This window comes from Phalacrocorax aristotelis, chromosome 6, assembly GCF_949628215.1.
Source record: "Phalacrocorax aristotelis chromosome 6, bGulAri2.1, whole genome shotgun sequence".
NCBI lineage: Eukaryota > Metazoa > Chordata > Aves > Suliformes > Phalacrocoracidae > Phalacrocorax > Phalacrocorax aristotelis.
In genome coordinates, this window is record NC_134281.1 from 30,307,378 (window position 1) to 30,326,250 (window position 18,873).

At 42.0% G+C, this 18,873-nt stretch overlaps 2 protein-coding genes across 3 annotated transcripts in view; one reads left to right on the forward strand and one right to left on the reverse strand.

The window, feature by feature from the left end:
• Positions 1-1,105: 1,105 nt before the first annotated feature.
• Positions 1,106-11,780, forward strand: SHCBP1L (SHC binding and spindle associated 1 like). The gene is given in 8 exon segments (XM_075095503.1): positions 1,106-1,132; positions 1,250-1,424; positions 5,694-5,793; positions 8,441-8,480; positions 8,853-8,977; positions 10,799-10,990; positions 10,992-11,042; positions 11,675-11,780. Coding segments are annotated over 8 exon segments (816 nt in total).
• Positions 11,781-14,116: 2,336 nt separating this feature from the next.
• The window catches only part of DHX9 (DExH-box helicase 9), a 28,991-nt gene continuing 24,234 nt past the window's right edge, over positions 14,117-18,873 (reverse strand). For both annotated transcript variants that reach the window (XM_075096800.1, XM_075096801.1), the window contains 3 exons: positions 16,567-16,682; positions 15,491-15,691; positions 14,117-14,583 (listed from right to left, as the gene is read on the reverse strand). In XM_075096800.1, the coding sequence (XP_074952901.1) occupies positions 14,310-14,583; positions 15,491-15,691; positions 16,567-16,682 (591 nt within the window). In that variant the 3' untranslated portion in view covers positions 14,117-14,309. The remainder of the gene's footprint in view (positions 14,584-15,490; positions 15,692-16,566; positions 16,683-18,873) is intronic.

Consider the following 18,873-nt stretch of genomic DNA (forward strand, 5'->3'; position numbering starts at 1 on the left):
AATAACAACTATTCCCTCATTGGAAGCCACACGTACAGGTCTCAGTTTAGCAACATCTGGCTTTCCAAACAGAGAAAAAAGAATGAACAACGCTGCAAAAACAGATGACACACAACTTCATTAGTCCCCTGAAGTGTATGACGGACAGTTAGCATTTTTCTCATACTGAACCCAAGTACTCACGGTCAAGTTTCCTTCCAGGTCACAGTTGGGACGGCAGATGTTCTCCCAGTGTGTTACTCCCCTCACATCCTGCAGTCAGGATTGCCAATTCATTCAAGTTCCAGAGGATAAACAGGAGTTAGCTCAATGAAGCAATTGTTCATCTGGCTACGAATCACATGAAATAATTTTGCAGGCTTCTCTTAGATTCCTGCTTCAGGGGAGCTAAAATGTGAAGGCATGAGGAGCAGACCTGGTGGCACAAAGCAAGAGGTGCTTGCAGTTGCCCTCAGTAAGGATGCCTCCTGCTGTCCTACATGGCTGGAAGGGCACTGGTAAAAATATTTCATACTCAGTGTTAGGTCATTAACATATCATTAATTTTTTTTTTTTTTTGCTATATTTTTGGGGCATTTAGGGACTCGTCAAGGCTAGTTCTCTATAAACTGATTTGTGTGATCAACCACAACAGACAAATTCAATGTTCTTTAGTAGATAAGACACGTACAGGTTTATTCTGAGACATTACAAAACAATTTTAATAGGGTTGTAACAGAAAGAAAAAACTTGATGAAATGTACCAATAACAGTTGATATTGTTCACCTGAGTATCTTGAGGAATGAAAACTCAGTATGTGTTGTAGAATATAGCAACTTAGAAAAGGAAAAAAGAGGTGAGCTGGCAGATGGGCTGCAATGAAGACAGCGCCCTTGTCTGTCTGGAACTGGACAGAAAGATCTCCAGTCTTCACAAGGACAGAGAGCCAGTTGTCTATTTTGTTGTTGTCCCAGAATGGTGATCTACAGTGCCATCAAGACTCTTCCAAGCATGTTATGGTTTCTGTAGCTGTACACCGTAACCTCCTACATTTTTCAGATTTCCTGGAGCTTGTGGAGTTGGAATTCTCCAGTAAATGGCTAGTTTGAAGGAAGACTACCAGGGATGGCATGGAACAAGCACCCTTGTAAGGTATGCGCAGTACTGGAGCCATCAAGAGGCAGAACCCACCTTCGTACCAGTCTTAAAACAGTGAGGTACCACCTGGTTAATACGACAGCAGAGCAGCAGAAGATAGATAGTCTGTAGGCAGAGGGTGCCAGCGATGCAATGGACAAATACCTGTTGGAAAAACAGAAGATGAAAGAAAACAACTGGCTTGGGATCTGCAAGGCTAAACCAGAGCATTTCCTCATCAATTCAGAAGATTTAATTACACCTTCTGCTGGAATACTTGAGGAGATAACTTTTCTGTCTCTCTCATGTATCCGTGATGCTATCCATGATGAAAGGTATCCTGACAATCCATGAAAACTCATGTTAAGATTAGTAGGCTGATGACCTGTATAGTGTATTTAATATATCAGAATTTCACCGAGGGTCTCTCTCAGTGAAGGAAGTTATCTTTCCATGCAGTAAAATGAGCATTGCTGAGCACAGTGTGTTGTGATTAGAGTTTTTTGGGTTTTTTTGTTTTTTGGTTTTTTTTCCCTTAGAAAGACAACTAATATTCTCTTTTAAGACTTCTGTTCTGTAAACACTTTCAGCTCAAGATTAAGTTCCCAGCCTTCTCTTGGCTAAGCTAACTAGGATGAAGTGTTTTTGGTAGGCCTATTTTTGGCCTTGGATACTTTGTGATCACTTTGAACTCCCTCCAAATTTGTAACATTGTAAAAATGTTGGATGTGAGAATTGGGTACATTTTAGAAGTAATCTTCCCATTAGCATATGCAGAAATAATATAAATGTTTTTATACACACGTCTTTGCAGCCACCATGCTTTCACATCTTTTTGTTCACTTATTTATTTACAGTGATTTTTAAGTCCTCCTCAGAGATAGCTTTCTACACAGTCGCCTGTGCAGATCTGCTTTTACTAAACTTGCTTTCCAGACAAAGATCATTTACTTGGAACAAATCAAACCAGACCTGAGTCCATATTTACGTTTACAGTAACGCCTCCTCCATTGGTCTCTTTTGGAGAGTTTGAAGGTCACCTTTACTGAGGCCAAATGTGGAAAGTTTCAGTCTGAAAATGAAGGCTCCATCGAAGCTGGAAGCAACTCAAAATAAGTCCTATAGTGTGGGAAAGAGAAGTAAGCTACTTGCATTGTTTAGACTACTTTGAATATATGTGTCACAGGCAATGAGGAAAAGAACCATCCTTTAAAATGTGAATTCAGAAACTGGCATTTGGGACAGCTTAAATACGCTTTTGTTGCTCATGTGTAGATGTTGGTTACTATAGCTTCCTCATGTAGCCACAATTTTAATGTATGTTGCACACAGGTTCAAAAATATTCTGCCTGGAAAGAAATACAGGAAGATAAGACGCTGTTCTCACAAATACTAATTTTTAGATTAATATTATAGATCATTTATTTAAGTAGCTTTGTGAATTGAATCACAAGATCATATAGCTACATCTCTCTGTCTAGTTCTTTGTGTGTATGACAACGCTAATATAAGGAGGTACTGGCATATGTAGCCTTTTGCCTAAATCAGGTTACCTGCAAACCACCTCAAGAGATTATTGCGTCAGCTCAAAGCCTCCAAATCTTTTGTTGAAGAATTTTCCTCTCATTTTGAAAATATACCAGGAGAACTGATAATGTTCTGGAGCTTCAGGTGACATTGCTGGAAGCCTGGCCTGGAGAGGAACAGGGTGATGCTGGATTTGAATTGCCCAGGTTTTGGAAGTTTTGAAGCATTTAGCTTTTTGCATTATTTTGCCATTCACAGATAATACAACATTAACTAGGGAGCTGTATCCACAGCAAAAATATTTTAAAGCTCACTTGTTCCTTGTACTGTTCTCAGTGCATGGGATTTTTAAGGCTATAGGAATTTATCTTGAGAGCTGACAGGACGTTTTAAAACATTTTTTTTTTGGTCAAAAATGTCAGATAGGGAACACTGGTATGGATCCCGATGACACTCGTTGATTGAGAACCACTTGGCAAGATAAAGTTGTTGCAAAATTGTCTTTGCTCCCAGTGATAAATTTAAAGTGACACTTCTAAAGCAATCCATCTGAATCCCAGAGGTTTTTCTTTGGAAAAAATTTAAGACTAAATTTTTTAAAAGCTTTAAAGTAAATGCCATCTGGAAGACCAAAAGACAAAATTCTCTGAGTTTTGAAAAATTTAGTCTTGGACTTTTTCCTAAGTAGGGGAAGAAAAAGAAACCTTAATCTCCAGCTCTCTGAGTTTGCAAACATGATAATACTTTCACACTTAGCCACTGATTTGTTTTGTTTCATTTTTGGTGCCTCACCCTTAGAATAAAGATTATGAAATGGCAGTCTGTAATTTGCATGAAGACTTTTCTCCTAATGGTCCGACTTTGTTTTTCTCACTTTATCTGTTGTAGCCTACTTTAAAAATTGCCAAGACCCTTAAGAGCCGAGTGGGTGAGGGCCATACGAGCATGCAGTTAGAGGAACCTAGTGAATGTGTGATTCCCTGCAGAGAATGGCAACATTCATTTGGACAGTGGGTTTCGTATCTGTTGAAGTCTTTCTTCTTAACAGTATTAAAAGTATCATTTGCGTAAACTGTCTTCAGGATGTCAAAAGATTATCGCGTTACTGCCAAGAATGAGCATGCTGGATCTGCTTCCAAACAAATGCAATAACAGCTTGTTTTTCATCCAACAAAAGGTTGCCTCTTTCAGCTTTATTAATACATTCAATCTTACTGAGACGGTTATTGCTGTTTCGGGGGCTGCTTACTATTAGTTTTGAAACAAACTGATTATAGCTAGAGTCTAGCTCTGATTCTCCCCCTGTCTGGTGATAATGGTGATCCTTTTTTTAGCAGTCCTTAGCATATGCACTGGAACATCGTTCTGCATGATTTATCCTAGTTTACATAAACCCAAGATCAATGTGTCTTGCACCTTCAACTTCTACCTACTACCCACGTCCTCCTGTAGATGCTTTGCAATCTACCACTGTGATCATGTGAACACTGGTGCTCCTACGAAAAACAAGAAAAGCTCTTTGGAAGCAAACTTCTGTGAAAACTGCTGCATCAGAGATGCTCCCAAGGTTGACAGCCTCTCCTGGGCTGAAAAAGTTCTAAGTTCCTTAGCGAGCTCTTTGACGAGCACTTTTTCTCTCCGTTGTGGGAAGGATTGGTGCAGGATGAAGATGCTGACCCAATGGTGTGTATTTTCAGCCTGTTCTTTGTGGTCTCCTTGGCTTAACCCATCTGTTATTTCATTGCCCTTGCTTATTTTCTTTTGTACCAGCATAGCAGAGCCGCCCGGCTCTATATGTGTATATATATGCTCTGTACAAGTGCATCTCTCCTACCAGAGTGCACCAGAAGAACTGGCCTCTACAGACAAAGGCATGGTATTTTTTTAACCCCTCTTCTCTTCTTTTGTGGCAGACTGCTGCCTTGCCCAAATGATGAGCCAAACTCTGTTCCAGAAGCAGTGCTGAGTCTCTGGCTAGTCCTGCAAGCAGCCTGCCAGCTCCCCTGGCCGAACCAAATGTCTGCATTAGCCCTAAGGGAGGAGGATGAACCATTTTATGGCAGCTGTAAAAGGTCACACAGTAAATACCAGTGCTACTGCTCATCTGTTGTCCCAACTGATCCAAGTAGTTTGGATGTGTGCATGGTATGCATGTGAGTGAGTGGTTCAAAGCTCTCTCCCAGCTCTTCGAGATTCAGGTTACAAACTAGAGATTTAGCAAAACTTAGTTGATTAATTTGGGGTTGTTCTATGTTGTTCTATCTAGTTTGAGACTGGTCATTCAAATGAGATGGGTCTCAAGATGTATAACACTTGAAAACCTTTGTCTTAAAATACACATTCTGCTTTTCCTGCATAAATCTGTGCAAGGTCCAGGGCTTTTTGGCTTTGTTTGTTTATAAGCATGGGGGCATTCCAAGAGATTATAAATATCTAAAATCTAACACTGTTTCACAGTCAGGGGTGTACTAGAAATCTTCTAATTTGGCTTCTCCTAAGAAAAGAACCAAGCTGTTCCCATTGCTGTGATTACTTTTGATATTATGAGTTTAGTAGCTCTTTCCTTCTGCTTCCAGAATTGTTTTTGCAATGCCTTTACATGTTCTCATTACCTTTAGCCTTATTTCTCTACAGGGATGTATTCAGGAGATTGCCTGAAGCATCCAATAATGATACTAATCTCAAATTCTTGTCTTTAAGAAAGTTTTGCTTATTTTGTTATGATATTGATGATATTCTGCAGAAGAACATTTAAGTTTTATTGTCCTGGAATGCTTCCTACTCTCCCCCTTACCACCATAAATGATAGTCATACCAGAATTTTTTCTCACCTAATTATTTGCAGTCTTTCCATATTGGGAAAATCATCTGCAAACTTTTGTGAGTTTATAGAAAAGAAGAAAAGACAACTTCTCCCTGCTCTCTACCTACTTACATACTGTAACATGAAGATATCCTTTACATTCTTCAGTGACATCATTTGGAGGGACTGGGATGATGATGAACCTTGTGAGAAATACCTCTGGTTGAGGAACTGTTCATGCTGCAGTGGGTCACTGTTTTAAAAACTTGTGTTTGGAATTGATTCACTATCAAAGTAGCGTTAAAGCAGAACCAACAGCTGGAGAAGCTGATGAATACTGGAGAACGTACTGTGCTATATGAACTGCTGAAGAAATGGGACACCTACGTCTCTGGTAACCCTTCTGGGTCATTAGCTACTTGAAAATTTAGGGGAAAAAATACAGAAGAAAATAAGTAAGTACTTTGAAATTGCAGCTTTCATTGCCTGCATATCCACGGGCTAACACACAGATGCCTTACACGTTGCACAGAGAATATAAAGAACGTACAATTAACGTGAAACTGGATTAAATCTTCTGTTTGGAATTACATGGGAAAACTGGCAGTATCAGGGAGAAAAATCTATTTTCTCGTGTAAATGAGCATATCAATGCCTTAATTATGACTTGAGTGATTATGTACCAGAAGCACTCATGACCAGAAATATGTTATATTTTAAGAGGGGTAGTGGGGCAGAAGTATATTGGGCAATGTTCTAATTTTTATCTGGCACAGGATAATAAAGGGTTTTTTGCTTTTTACCATAACATACCCTTGTATTAGATAACGTACTGTGTTTTAATCCTAACTTTCATACCCATGGTCTTTAGTTGTCCTGAGAATTTTGAGCTGTGATCAGCACCTGGTATTTACGGATTCTTTCTTCCACCATTCTTGGTTCCTTAAATTCATCTTGAGTTGGATTAGGAGAGCTCCTGATGTCAAAGTCTACCCTTCCACCCACCACAGATGCTCACATCACAACAGCAAAGCTCATGCTTTGCACGGTGCCAGATTTCTGAGTCACTCAAACATTTAAAAAAATTAAGTTTGTAATGGTGCCTTGGAAAATATTACATCACTGGGAGTTTCTCACAGAAGTTTTCTGCTCTGAGAGCATCCAGCAGGCCATGCTTATACAGTTCCCGCTATGCAGTTTGGATCACCCTAAATCCTCAAATTCTTTCTTGCCACCAAATCCTAGAATTGATCAGGCCTCCAGAGCGAAGGGGTGAAAAGTAGAGGGCAAGTAGAAAACAGGTGTAGAAAACATCTTCAGGAACATCACTTAGCAGTGCATGGAATGAAGCAGAGTTCCTATGTAGGAAAGCATACAATTAAAACTACAACAAATCCACCCTGAATGATGATCTAGGTTATACGATACTTAAGCTCCATCAAAGCAGTTTTGGCCCTATCTGTATTAGTTTGTCAAACAAACATTACGAAGGTGGCTACCCTGGAAAAGCAGTGTTTGAAAAGACTTCAGCACTTGTTTTCAAACATGAGTCAAAGCCCAGAGCCTTGACATTTCACAAACCTAAAGTTTATTTTGAGGGTTTAGATGTGGCAAGCAGGTAGTCTGAGCAGCTGAGCACTAAAAGAATAACCAAGTGAAGTGGTTATTGAGCTGGAACTATCCATAGTGCGGTGTGAAAATGGGCAATGAGTTGAAAGAGGAATTATCTTTTAAGATGCTTTACAGTAAGTAACATCATCCAAAAAGGGCAACAATTGAGGTATCTTTTCTTCTTCCTTGGAGGCCTTCCTAAACTCTGAGGTACCGCCTGCTACGTATCTTTTTAGGACTGCACCTTCAATTTTTTTTCTCCACCTGTAGATGAGAATTTTGGGCCATCACTACAGGAGTAGTGGCAGATGGCACAGAGCTACATGACCAAACATATTATTATTCAACATCTTTATAAGTGATCTGGATAACGGCATCAAGTGTAGCCTGACGAAGTTTGCTGATGACACCAAGTTGAGTGGGGAAGCAGACATTCCAGAAGGGAGAGCTGCTCTGCAGGGAGATCTGGATAGGCTGGAAGAGTGGGCCAGCAAGAACCTTATGAAGTTCAACAAGGAGAAGTGTAAGGTCTTGCACCTGGGAAAACATAATCCAGGAGTGCAGCACAGACTGGGATCCACCTGGCTGGAGAGCAGCTCTGTGGAAAGGGACCTGGGGGTCCTGGTGGACAGGAAGCTCAACATGAGTGAACAGTGTGCTGCTGCAGCTAAGGCAGCCAACAGGATGCTGGGTTGCGTCAAAAAGGGCACCACCAGCAGAGATAAAGAAGTCATCATCCTGCTCTACTCAGCGCTTGTCAGGCCACACCTGGAGTACTGTGTACAGTTCTGGTCCCCGCTATACAAAAAGGATGTGGACAGGCTGGAAGGGGTCCAGAGAAGGGCCACCAAGATGCTCAAAGGACTGGGAAGCCTGCCATGTGAGGATAGGCTGGGAGAACTGGGTTTGTTCAGCCTTGAGAAAAGGAGGCTCAGAGGGGATCTCATCCCCATGTCCCAGTACTTAAGGGGCAGCTACAAAGAAGGTGGAGACTCCCTTTTCACAAGGAGTCCCATGGAGAGGACAAGGGGGAATGGACACAAGTTGCTCTTGGGGAGATTCCGACTGGACATGAGAGGAAAATTTTTCACAGCAAGGACAGTCACCAATTGGAATAATCTCCCCAGGGAAGTGGTTGACTCAGCCACGTTGCACACCTTCAAGAGTCGTCTGGACAGGGTGCTGGGCCATCTTGTCTAGACTGTGCTCTTCCTAGAAAGGGTTGGACTAGGTGATCCCTGAGGTCCCTTCCAACCTGGGATTCTGTGATTCTGATTATTCTTTCTGCTCACCACAGTTGAGAACTCTCTTTTTCTTGCAATTTCTTTCCTTGGAAAAAGCACTGACACAGTTGAGATGACCCTTACTCCCCTTTCCCCCAGAAGAGTTGGCTACATTGAGCAACTAATTCCTTTAGTAGAGGTAAGAGGAACAGTAGGGAATTACACACCAGACACTGACTGTAGGTCAGGAGCTTAGATATGCACAAAAGCAGTAGCTAGGGAAAAAAGGCAATTCTTCATATATTTTCCATTATAGTCTTTCTGAATGTCTTTTCGCAGATGGCCATATGGGAGGAAAACCTGGAATTCCAAAATACAGTGCTGGTATCTGAAAAAGCTCTTTGCAAAAGGAACTGACTGCAGGAAAGAGAGCCAGGCAAAAGATTTTTAAATTGCTGTTAAATTTGAAACTTTACTTCTGCCTTTATTTTTTAGTTTGCTCAAACGTAGGAAGCGGTGCTCACTCTTTCCTGTACGGGTGAAAGAGTTTTCTATGGACGCTCCATTTCAGCAACACAATAATTTGAACAAGGCTTTAGAAAGTTGGTACAGTGGAGACCATGTGGTCATTCTCCGAGGAGAATACAAGGCTGTAAACTTATCCCTGTTAACTAATGACATCATTATTGGACCTTAATATTGTATTTTCTTATAATTTACCTCTGTCTTTATGAACCACAGCTCAAAAACATCCCTGATTAATGGTTCTTAGCAAATGGTAGGGAAAAGTATGTTTACCAGAGCTTTTAATGGGATTAAAAACTTGCAGTGTGAAAATAAACAGCAGAGTATAATTTGTTAGCTACTACCTAGGGAAAAAAATACTGTGCAACTGGAATACAGTATAGTAGGAATTGAGTGAAAAATCAGCATGAAGGCTTGTGCTAACCAATAAAGCAAGGCTCCTAGAAGAAATACAGATAAACTGAAGCTATTTCTTGCACCTCAGCCTTTTAGCTCCAGCTCTTCTGCCCTGACACAGGCACACTTTTAATGCACGTGCTTCACCAACACTAAGGCAGCATCTTGCTTCTTTAAATTACCTCTTCATCCTTCTAGACCCAACCTGCTCTCAAAAACCAGTGCCTCGTTCAAAGCTACCGGTGAGGACTTTTTATTCAGCTTATTTTAGAGATGCCTTAATACATCTGTTACTGCTGAGAACAAGGAAATACTGAACAGGTTCCAGAGCTCTTGACTGTGTCAGGAGAAAAGCACCAGGCGGGTAGGGAGCCGGCAACGAGGGAGATTGGGAACGAGGCAACAGAAAATGTCAGTGAATCTCCGAGCTCGTGTGTGCCAGCAAAGCATGCCCTTCTGCTGCATACAGCAAGGTCACACACTCTCAACAGACTACGTTTGAACTGAGAATGTGCTTTTAGGCAGCCATTTTCAGGTCTTTCTCCTGTCAAAGCACCGGGTGAGCTTCTGATTAGAAGCACTCATCTCTGCATTGGTTTTTGCTGTTTTTAAACTCTCATTGTATCTCTCTTTCAGAGACAGGTAAGGCATCACTGTCTTGCATGCTAAACCACCCACCTCAGTAAAGTTGTATCTGTGACATTAGCTTTCCTCTGGCTAGCATTCCTCACTCCGTTTTTGATGTGGAGGCAGGAAGAGAGATCAATTATGTAATTGCAATGCTAATGTGGTCAGTTTTCTTGGGAACAAATTCAGTATGGGCACACTTCTAACACCTGCTCTACGGATCAAGCACAAATGTTTCTAACTCACTCCCTAGAAAGAATCTTCCTACGAAGAAACTGCTTCTGAGCAACGATTTCCTTTCAAGAGAAGGACATGTCCTCCTTGGAGGTGGTGGCCTTGAGATCAGGGAGATACCATTAACGCTGATGCCACAACTGACCACTTAATTTTCCTTTAAACTTTCTCCAAGTAAAGATCATAGCTTAGTTCTGTTGAATTTTTCTCCATTGGTGGAAATGTCCCTCCAGCTAGAGATGTTTTTCAATTCTTACCATGGAGTACGTTATGTGACATGCTGCCTGAGTCCTACAGTGTAGAGGAGATAAATCTTCTGCATATTTACTCTCACAGAGCAAAAGTCTTCTTCTGTGCCTGTCTCTAAATATCACCTCAAAGACAAAAGCGAACGCACTGCGTTTCTCAACTCCCTTGTACAGATACATAATCTATGCCTTTGTGGTTTGTGTTCTGCTCACCAGGCTTTTGAAACCAAGCGGTCACTTTGCATGAACGGCATTTGTGTTTTGTTTAATGCAGCATGGTGCAGGCAAGCATGAGGTCCACAAATTAAGAGTAAAAAGTGCAGTTAATGGCAGCTTTGTAACTTCTTGGTAGCATCATTAATATTTATGTGAGGAGCTTTAAAACAAGCAATGTAAAAATTCAAGTAGCCAACTGACAAGTGTCATCCTTCATATTATCATTTTGGCGCTATTGTCAGTATTACTCTTCTGCTTTTTCACTCACGACTGCAAAACCCAAAGAACCCATGATTGTTTCCAAACCCCTTTATGAGAGCTTTGTGGTATCAAAATCCCAAGATACAAACCTAACGCACCTTAGGTCGATACAGCAGAGAACAGTCAACGGTGTCGTGGCTGCTCAATCTGGCCAGGTGACTACAGCAAATTGTGTACAAAGGTCTGAAGGAACTGGCATCTGTGCTCACTGGTGATTCTTTGACAAGCAGAGAGAGTGAGATTACTGGAGCTCAGGTACATTGTTATTCTTGAATTTCAGATAATTAAATTTGTTGTACAAGAGATGGGAGCTCTCTGGCAAACTGGCTTTTTGAAACAAAGCACAGCTCAATTTACTGACACAGTACGCTCATCACAAGCTCAGATTTTACTGTGAAAACATACGTGTCATTTCAGGTTGATTTTCATTTTTTTGTACCCAGGCTGTTTAAGCTCCTCATCAGCATGTCAATCCTTTTTAGACTGTGCTTTTCATTTCTGGCATGGGAAGTGTTGGCAAGAATTATTGCTTTCCCACTTAAATATTAATAAACAGACCGAATATTGGTTAAGCAGCGTTTTCATGCTTGACACTCCTTAATATGTAAAACACCAGCACATAGAGAAAACCATGCAGAGAAAAGCTGTAATATGTACATGCTCAATAGTCCACGGCACCTTCCCCCTTCACAGCCTGCAACCTGAGCAGTCCTCAGAACTAGATATCCTTGCAAGCTCCATCCCAGCAGCAATTCCCAATGAAGGCATGTGTCCTACACAATTTTGTAGGTTATTACACCAGACTGTACTCTTAAACGCCAATTAGCTTTTTTAACAATTCTTACGAGCAACGTGGAATTAGGTATAACCTTTTTGTTAATGAATGGGGCGCTGGCATTGAGCTGTACCTAAGAAGCACAGCCATCTTAGAGAGTTACAAAATTCATCACTGCAATAGTACCAGAACCAGTGAGACTTCACACCATAGCTAGGATGGCATTTACATTAACATTTTTTTGTTATTTTTCCAGTAATAGAAATAATAGCTTTACAGTTAAAAATCAGAATCATTTTTGTAAATAGACCTGAGAAACATTAACTTCACTCAGGAATTTCTTTATCTAGGACTTAACATCAACGTATCCCCAGTAAAACCATGTTTAGCTAGTACCATAGAATACTGTACATATACTTGGTGATCCCTGGTTTCCTATTCCACCTCCTAAACCTTGCCACAGTATAAGCAGGGAAAAGCTAATGGTAATTATGGAGTTAAACACAGACTCCGACAAAGGGCCCCACTACGCATCAAGCCCTGATCAGAACAAAACCTTAACTGAAATAGCAGGGCTCAGTCATCGAAACGCCCGCGAAGCTGCTCTCCAAAGGGAGGTCAGCTGACTGGAGTTCATCTGAATTTGTCCCAGTACCACCAGTTGTATTTCTGCACACGTACAGACTGCAGCAGTGCTGAACAGCTACAGCTGTAGGGCCCTTAAGCTTTGGTCTGCGCTCACCTAGCAGCCGTCACTCTTGCCTCCTGTTTAAATGCTGACTTCTTCTGAAGACCAGTAACAGCTAAAGAGGAAATCAGAAAGCTTTAACAGATATTAGATCATACTTCAGACTTGTAGGCTTGATACTGAAATTATTAAGTATACTTTTCTTTAAAACAACTGGACAACTGCTTCATGTTTCCTGTTTTGTATTAGTAACACAACTGAGATAACCCAATGTTTGAGGGGCAAGCCAAGGAAAGCAACTTTTGTCTGGATGCAATAAATACAGACGTGGAAAGGGCAGGTGGCTAACACTACAGCACATCTTTCAAAGACCATCCCTTCTGATTCCCTAACAAGTTGTTCCTGGAGAAAAAAAAAAAAAAATCACATTTTCAATAACTGTGGCATGGAGTGACCATTCTTCAATCTACGGAAAAGTCTACAGAAAGGAATCCATCAACAGAAAGGACTGTGGAATTTACTGCATCAGATGATGCAGAATAAGACACACATTCCAAATGAACCCCAGATTTAAGCTTGGAGATGAATACTGATAACACTTGATATCAAGGACAGCTCTGTAATTCATAGCTGGGTATCTAAGCTTCATGTGGCATTTGGCTTAAAGCAGTTTTGATTAAAGAAACAGTGCTTCACCCTTACCTAGTTTTTAAAAACTCTTCATTAGAAATACAGAAAATGTTGGACTTGCTTTAAACTTCACTCAGACACCATCATCTACCACATCCCTGTAAGCACAACTTATTTTTGTTTCTGTATAAGCTTTCCAGTTGGATTAGTGGGAAAGTTAATCTCACCAGGCTTGGTAACATAACAGGTTTCATACCAAGCTGTGCCCACAGGCATCTCCCTGTGCTGCTGCAGCCCTGCAGTACAAAGCACGTGCGAGAGGCAGCACCTTTGTGCTGCTGCCCAAGGCCAGCACAGCTGGTTTTGTGGCCATGCTGTAAGAGAGGTAAGGGAGTTTTGGCCAAGAAAAACCCCAAACCATTCATACACACACATTTATTGTAAACTGGAGTGCTTCGCTCATCTTGCTCACACAGGTGTTCCTGCACAACACAGCCTGACTGTAGAAAACACTCGAGAGTAATCTGTACCTGCGGCTACTCCACATCATCCACCCCTGCTCCAGGTCACTTCCCAGGTGCTAGTCAGAGGTACGGAGGAAACCACACCTCGCTGGAGGGCTTTTCATCCCCTCTGTGTCGATATACTTCTGCAAGCACCAGGCAGCCAGTGAGCTTTGAATGTCCAGAATCCACAGGCTGCAATTTCAATGAATTCTAATTAAAGAATCACTCTCTTTCACATGTATTTGGAATAAGGAAGCATGACTATTTTGGAGTAGCAATGTAAATGAATGCTGCCTCAGATAAAGGGCACAGTTCACGCTTCTGAGATCACTTCAGGTTCTGCAGAGAAAAGCAGCATCACACCAGTCTTGAAAAAGGTATTCCATGTTCCTGCATTATCTGAATCAGCAAAAGAGCCCATCAGCTGCTGTGCCATGAGGTGTAACGTAACCTGCAGCAGGCCAGTGGCTGGCTGCAAAGGAACCAAGCGCTGCCTGGCATAGACAGAAAACCACCGCACCAAGGGCTATTCACACAGTTTATTAGACAAAGAAAAATCCCCACTGAGCCCAAGTTCTGTAATTTGAAATTTGATTGGTAGAGAATGATTTTAGACAACGAAAAGGTTTCCCCAGAATGTCTTATACCTCCTACAACCAAAACTAGCAACAGACGGCTTCAAAATCTACATCCAAATCCAAATACAAAATTAAATGTATAGCACAGAAGTCTTTACAAACAAACTCTTTATTAAGAATAAAATCATACAACTTGCAGCAAATTCCCTAAGGGCATGATATATTACAGAGCTGTACTTGTACTAAGGAATTGAAATGGCAAATGGACTCGTAACAGCAAAAAAGGGATTTGGGAGACAAACACGCTTTTGTCAAAGTGGAAAGACTTCACTGAACTTCCATAACTACCACCTGCTCCTCACCAGATCCCCACAGCCTCCTCTATAACCACCACCTGCTCCTCGATACCCTCCTCCTCGATAGCCTCCCCCACCTCTGTAGCCTCCCCTGCAGCTACCTTGGTATCCTCTTCCTCCTCCTGAGCGCCTGCCAGAGTAGCTGTTGCCACCGTACCCTCCACCTCTGTAGCCAGAGCCACGCAGGTAACCTCCCCAGCCTCGGAGACCACCTCCATTGTCATAGCGAGCCATTTTTGGGGGGCGAGGACCATCTCCACACCTGGCAAAGAGAAACATCATATACTTGATACAATCTTATGGATCCCATTTTCTTAATATGAAGAAGAATCAACTGCCAAGATACTCAGTTAAGATGCCTCTATTTTCTGATAGCAGAATATGATGGTTCAATTACAGTTACACTTCTGCACGTTTCCCACTTCAGTAAAGAAAAGCTGGGAATGGCCTACCGTGCCACATAAGCAGCCCCTTCTCTAAATCTCAGCCAGGCCTACAGATGGGGTAGGAAGTTTTCCCCTCAGTCCCACTTCTCCAGCTCACACAAATGCATAGGGAGCCTCATTCCTCTTTACGTGAGCACAGTGATCTTTATTCCCCTCCTCACAAAACACAGTGAAGCGTACGTATAAGCTGTTCTTTGTTTTGATCCTTAAATTACTAACAGTTCACAAGTGTTTTCATTTTGATTTGCTTCGGAAGCAAGACATGACAACAAGGGGCAATGGAGGGGTGCAAGCACAGCCAAATATTTGTTTTATTTCCAGAGATGTAGATTAATAGGTTTGCCCAATACAAATTTGGATTATCTACTCTTTTAAGTCATTGTGTTTTGGAAGAGGCAATGACAGATTTTATTCCTGAGAGCCATCTGTCCTTCCTGTGGAAACAGGCAGCGATCCATCTACATCGGACTTTGAACATGACAATTTTACATATGGTCAAGACTATTGATGTTGAAATAAAAGCCCAAAGCTCCTGTCTGCACGGGACAAGACTCTTCTGGTGATTTTAGCTCTGAGCTGCTGCCGGCGCTGCAGAGGGAGGGAGCAGTGGAGCTGACAGCTCTGACCTGCTCTCTTCAGGCTCTCTGTGTCCTTGTGGTCAGAGGTGGTGAGTGCTTCTCACCCCAGAGCTCTGACTGCAGAAGCCAAGGGAGCCAAGCTAACCTTGCATTGGCAGCCATGAGGCTGATGCCCGCAGCTGACGGCCTGGAGATCTGACGGATCACGTTCAGCATTCGCTCATTTGCTGGGTCCAGCTGCTGAATGATCGCAGGATCTTTAGTCACCTCCACAACAAGAGCCTCCATTGCAGCACGCAGAGCAGTGATGCAGGCAGCCACGCTGTGGGGCATCTTTAGCTTGATCCTAGAGCAGAAAGAAGTATAGTAGATGGATCACAACTTCTAAGAGAGGACCTGTTACAAAAGATGTTCTGTGGAGTGGTTTTTCATTGAGTGCTGCACATGCTGAGCCAGAAATCTGTATTCTCATCTTTGAAATTCTAATTTGTCAATGAAGGGATGTGGAATTCAGGAGGCAAATTTGCAAGACACCCAAAATTTGACATTGTTAAAACACAACTATCCTTCTACTTAAATTGCTCTTGAGATTCAACATACTCAGATAACACCAATACATAACCCGTAACATCAAAACAAAAAGATATAAAAATATGAACTAAAAACATGAGGCTCCTCAAGATTTGGAGGCTCCCTTCAAAAATATTAATTAATTAAGCTCAAGCAATTCTTCATCTCCATTTCACTGTCAGAGGAGGGGGAAACAACAAAAACAAACCACATCCAAACAGTATTTAGTCATGGCCATAAAATGTGTGCTGCTAGAGGCAAAAACCCAATCCTTAGCATTTCTCTCCTCAAGCTGTGTTTCTGAGACTTAGAAACAATGTTTCCTCAGCCTCTGTCTGAAAAGGAGGTCCAAAATAATAGTACCTCTTATTCACATTCCAGTTGAAGGGGGAAAACCCAGCAATTTTTATGGAAACTGCCTGGTATCATGTTTTCAATTTAAGCAGATAAACTGCATGAAACAGTGCTGCCAATACAAACTCCTCCCTTCCTCACAGGAAACAAAGATAATGCCTTCACAATTAACCCATAGTGCATGGCTTGCTCTAGGGTTCCTGTTCTATAGAGACTTATATCTGTGTTAGCAGCCGCTCCCCCCCAGTCTGTGTTTTTCATAGATCTGAATATTATGAGCACCAAGGAGGTCCATACCAGTCATCTACCAGAATAAGCTCCCCATTTGACAGGACTTTCTTGGAGGCAAAGAGAAGCAGCTGCAGCGGGCTCACCAAGGTCATCGCTTTGGCAGAGATCGCTCGTGTTCTGATCTGCAGGTGGAAGAGGAATACGACTCTTGAAATGGAAAACTGATCCCTACACCTTCCTCTGGCCACTGAAACCAGAGAATTTTGTAAAAACACCACCACGAAAAAATGTACATATAGTGTTAGGAAATTACAAGAGCACGCATGCATACAAAATTGAATGCTAGGCAGATGTTTACAGGGACTCAGCACTGGCTGATGTGAAAAAAACCCAAAACTACCTGCCATTTAAAAGTATGCATTTTTCTGTGACTGCATGTCTGCAATTATGCAGCTGACGTTTTGCATGAGCCACCTTATGCTTTGCCAACCTAAAAGTAACCAAGGCATAGCTGAATTATCTTCCCACCTGCATTGCTGGGGCTGTGATGAAAAGCTTTTGTTGCATCTTCAGTAGGGTCTTACACATGCAGATTTGGAAGCTGCTACACTTCCGTGCAACCAGCCCACTTTGTCATTTTATGGAAACAAGACCTTAAGCTTGTACTTGAAGTGAGCACTTGGACAGTAACAAGCCATCTGACCTGAGCCAGAGATAACACCCCTGACTGTGTGGGCTACTGCCTTTCATTTTAAAGAGGAACTGAAGAGCAGTACTTAAGATTTCAGCCTCCCACCCTGACAGTTGCCTCTCTCCCTCCTTTCTTTCACACAGGAGCATGATGGAACGTGATGGGCTGAATTTGTTGTACTTGCTTGTCCTCAGAGAGATTTGCTCCTGCCTGGAAGATACCACACATACTCAAAACAGAGAAACTGCCAGAACCTGAAAATTGTGGCATAAAAATGGCCACGACGAGTGTTGAACTTGCAGGTCAGAGAGCAAATGCCAAGTGCAGCAGGAAACAGACAACCAGACCTTAGAGAAAATGTCTTTAGAAAGTGCATACTGGGTAGGGAGATAGCTGCACATAAATCCTTCCTTCACCCTGGTCTCACCCAGGTGCTGTCTTAAGCCACCATCTTAGTCACTCTTAATTTCCTGTCTGCATTTTGATAGCTTTTTGAGTTCTGAAGTATGTTGGTGTTTTTAGGGGAGCTTACTTTACAGAGATGGTTGAGGCAGTTCAAAGGCCTGACCTACTTGGGATCCTGTCATAAAGCGTGAAGAAGAGGCAAAGTCTCATCACAGCTCTGAATTATGTATGTGGAAATCCAGAGTGTCAAGCCAAGCCCCAGCCAGTGCCTGAAGGAGTCCAAATTCCATTTATTACCAACGAAGTGGTTTATCTGGCATTACTAAAATAAGCTCCATGTCAGCAAAAAAGGACCGAGGATATCAAAATCAGCATAAATAAACTGTAATTCTGAACTAACCAGTGTGGACAAGGCAACAAAAAAGAAACCCCTACAGTATCACCTCTGCTGTAAGATCTTAAAAGGCTCTCCTTACAGCAAGAGGCTTTGCTAATTCGATGCTTATTTTCAAAAACGTCTTTACAGCACTTTGCAGGCTGAAGGAATGCCAGTGTTGTGCACAGCTGTTTTCAACAACAGGCGACAGAGTGCATCAGGGCCTCCCCATCGCAGGCTGGCAGCCCACGGACCGTCTTACAGCTACACCCTACACAAAGGCATTGCCTTCATTTGCTCCTTGAAAGAAGGGTGTGCAGGAGAAGTTGTATTCCTGGTGGCCATCACTGGAGCACATGAGAGTGCACAGGGCTTTAAGTGTAGATGTACAGTATGTGCTGAGTACACAAAATTAATGGGATGAGGGTCATGGGAACCCTGGGGAAAGCATCTCGGGGGTTTTACAAGATGCTTGGGAAATAGGACTTGTCCTCAGAAGATTACAAACTACCTATGTATTACAGGTTCCTGTTTTCCCTCTGGATTCATAAGTAGCAGAAGTGATACGGGCAAAAATTCTCTAGTGTCTAATTAGTATGGTAGAGGTCCTAAAGCTATCCCTTAAAGAAGATACTAAGTTAGATCTTTCTCTACGGCCTGAGTGTTTTCACAAAACTCACAGGAACTTTCTACCCAGCTCTACTTCTGATTTTGGTTGACTGAAAGTTACTGTAAAGGCTGAGTGACACCATGGCCACATAAGGTTAACTTTCTGAAAAAAAACCCTAAACCCTCCAAAAAACCCCAAACCAAGCTAAACATTACAGAGTGTAGTTTTTTAATTATGGCTTCTTTACCAAAAAGAGCCTCTTAGACAAGCTGGTAGCACGTGAACAGTAAC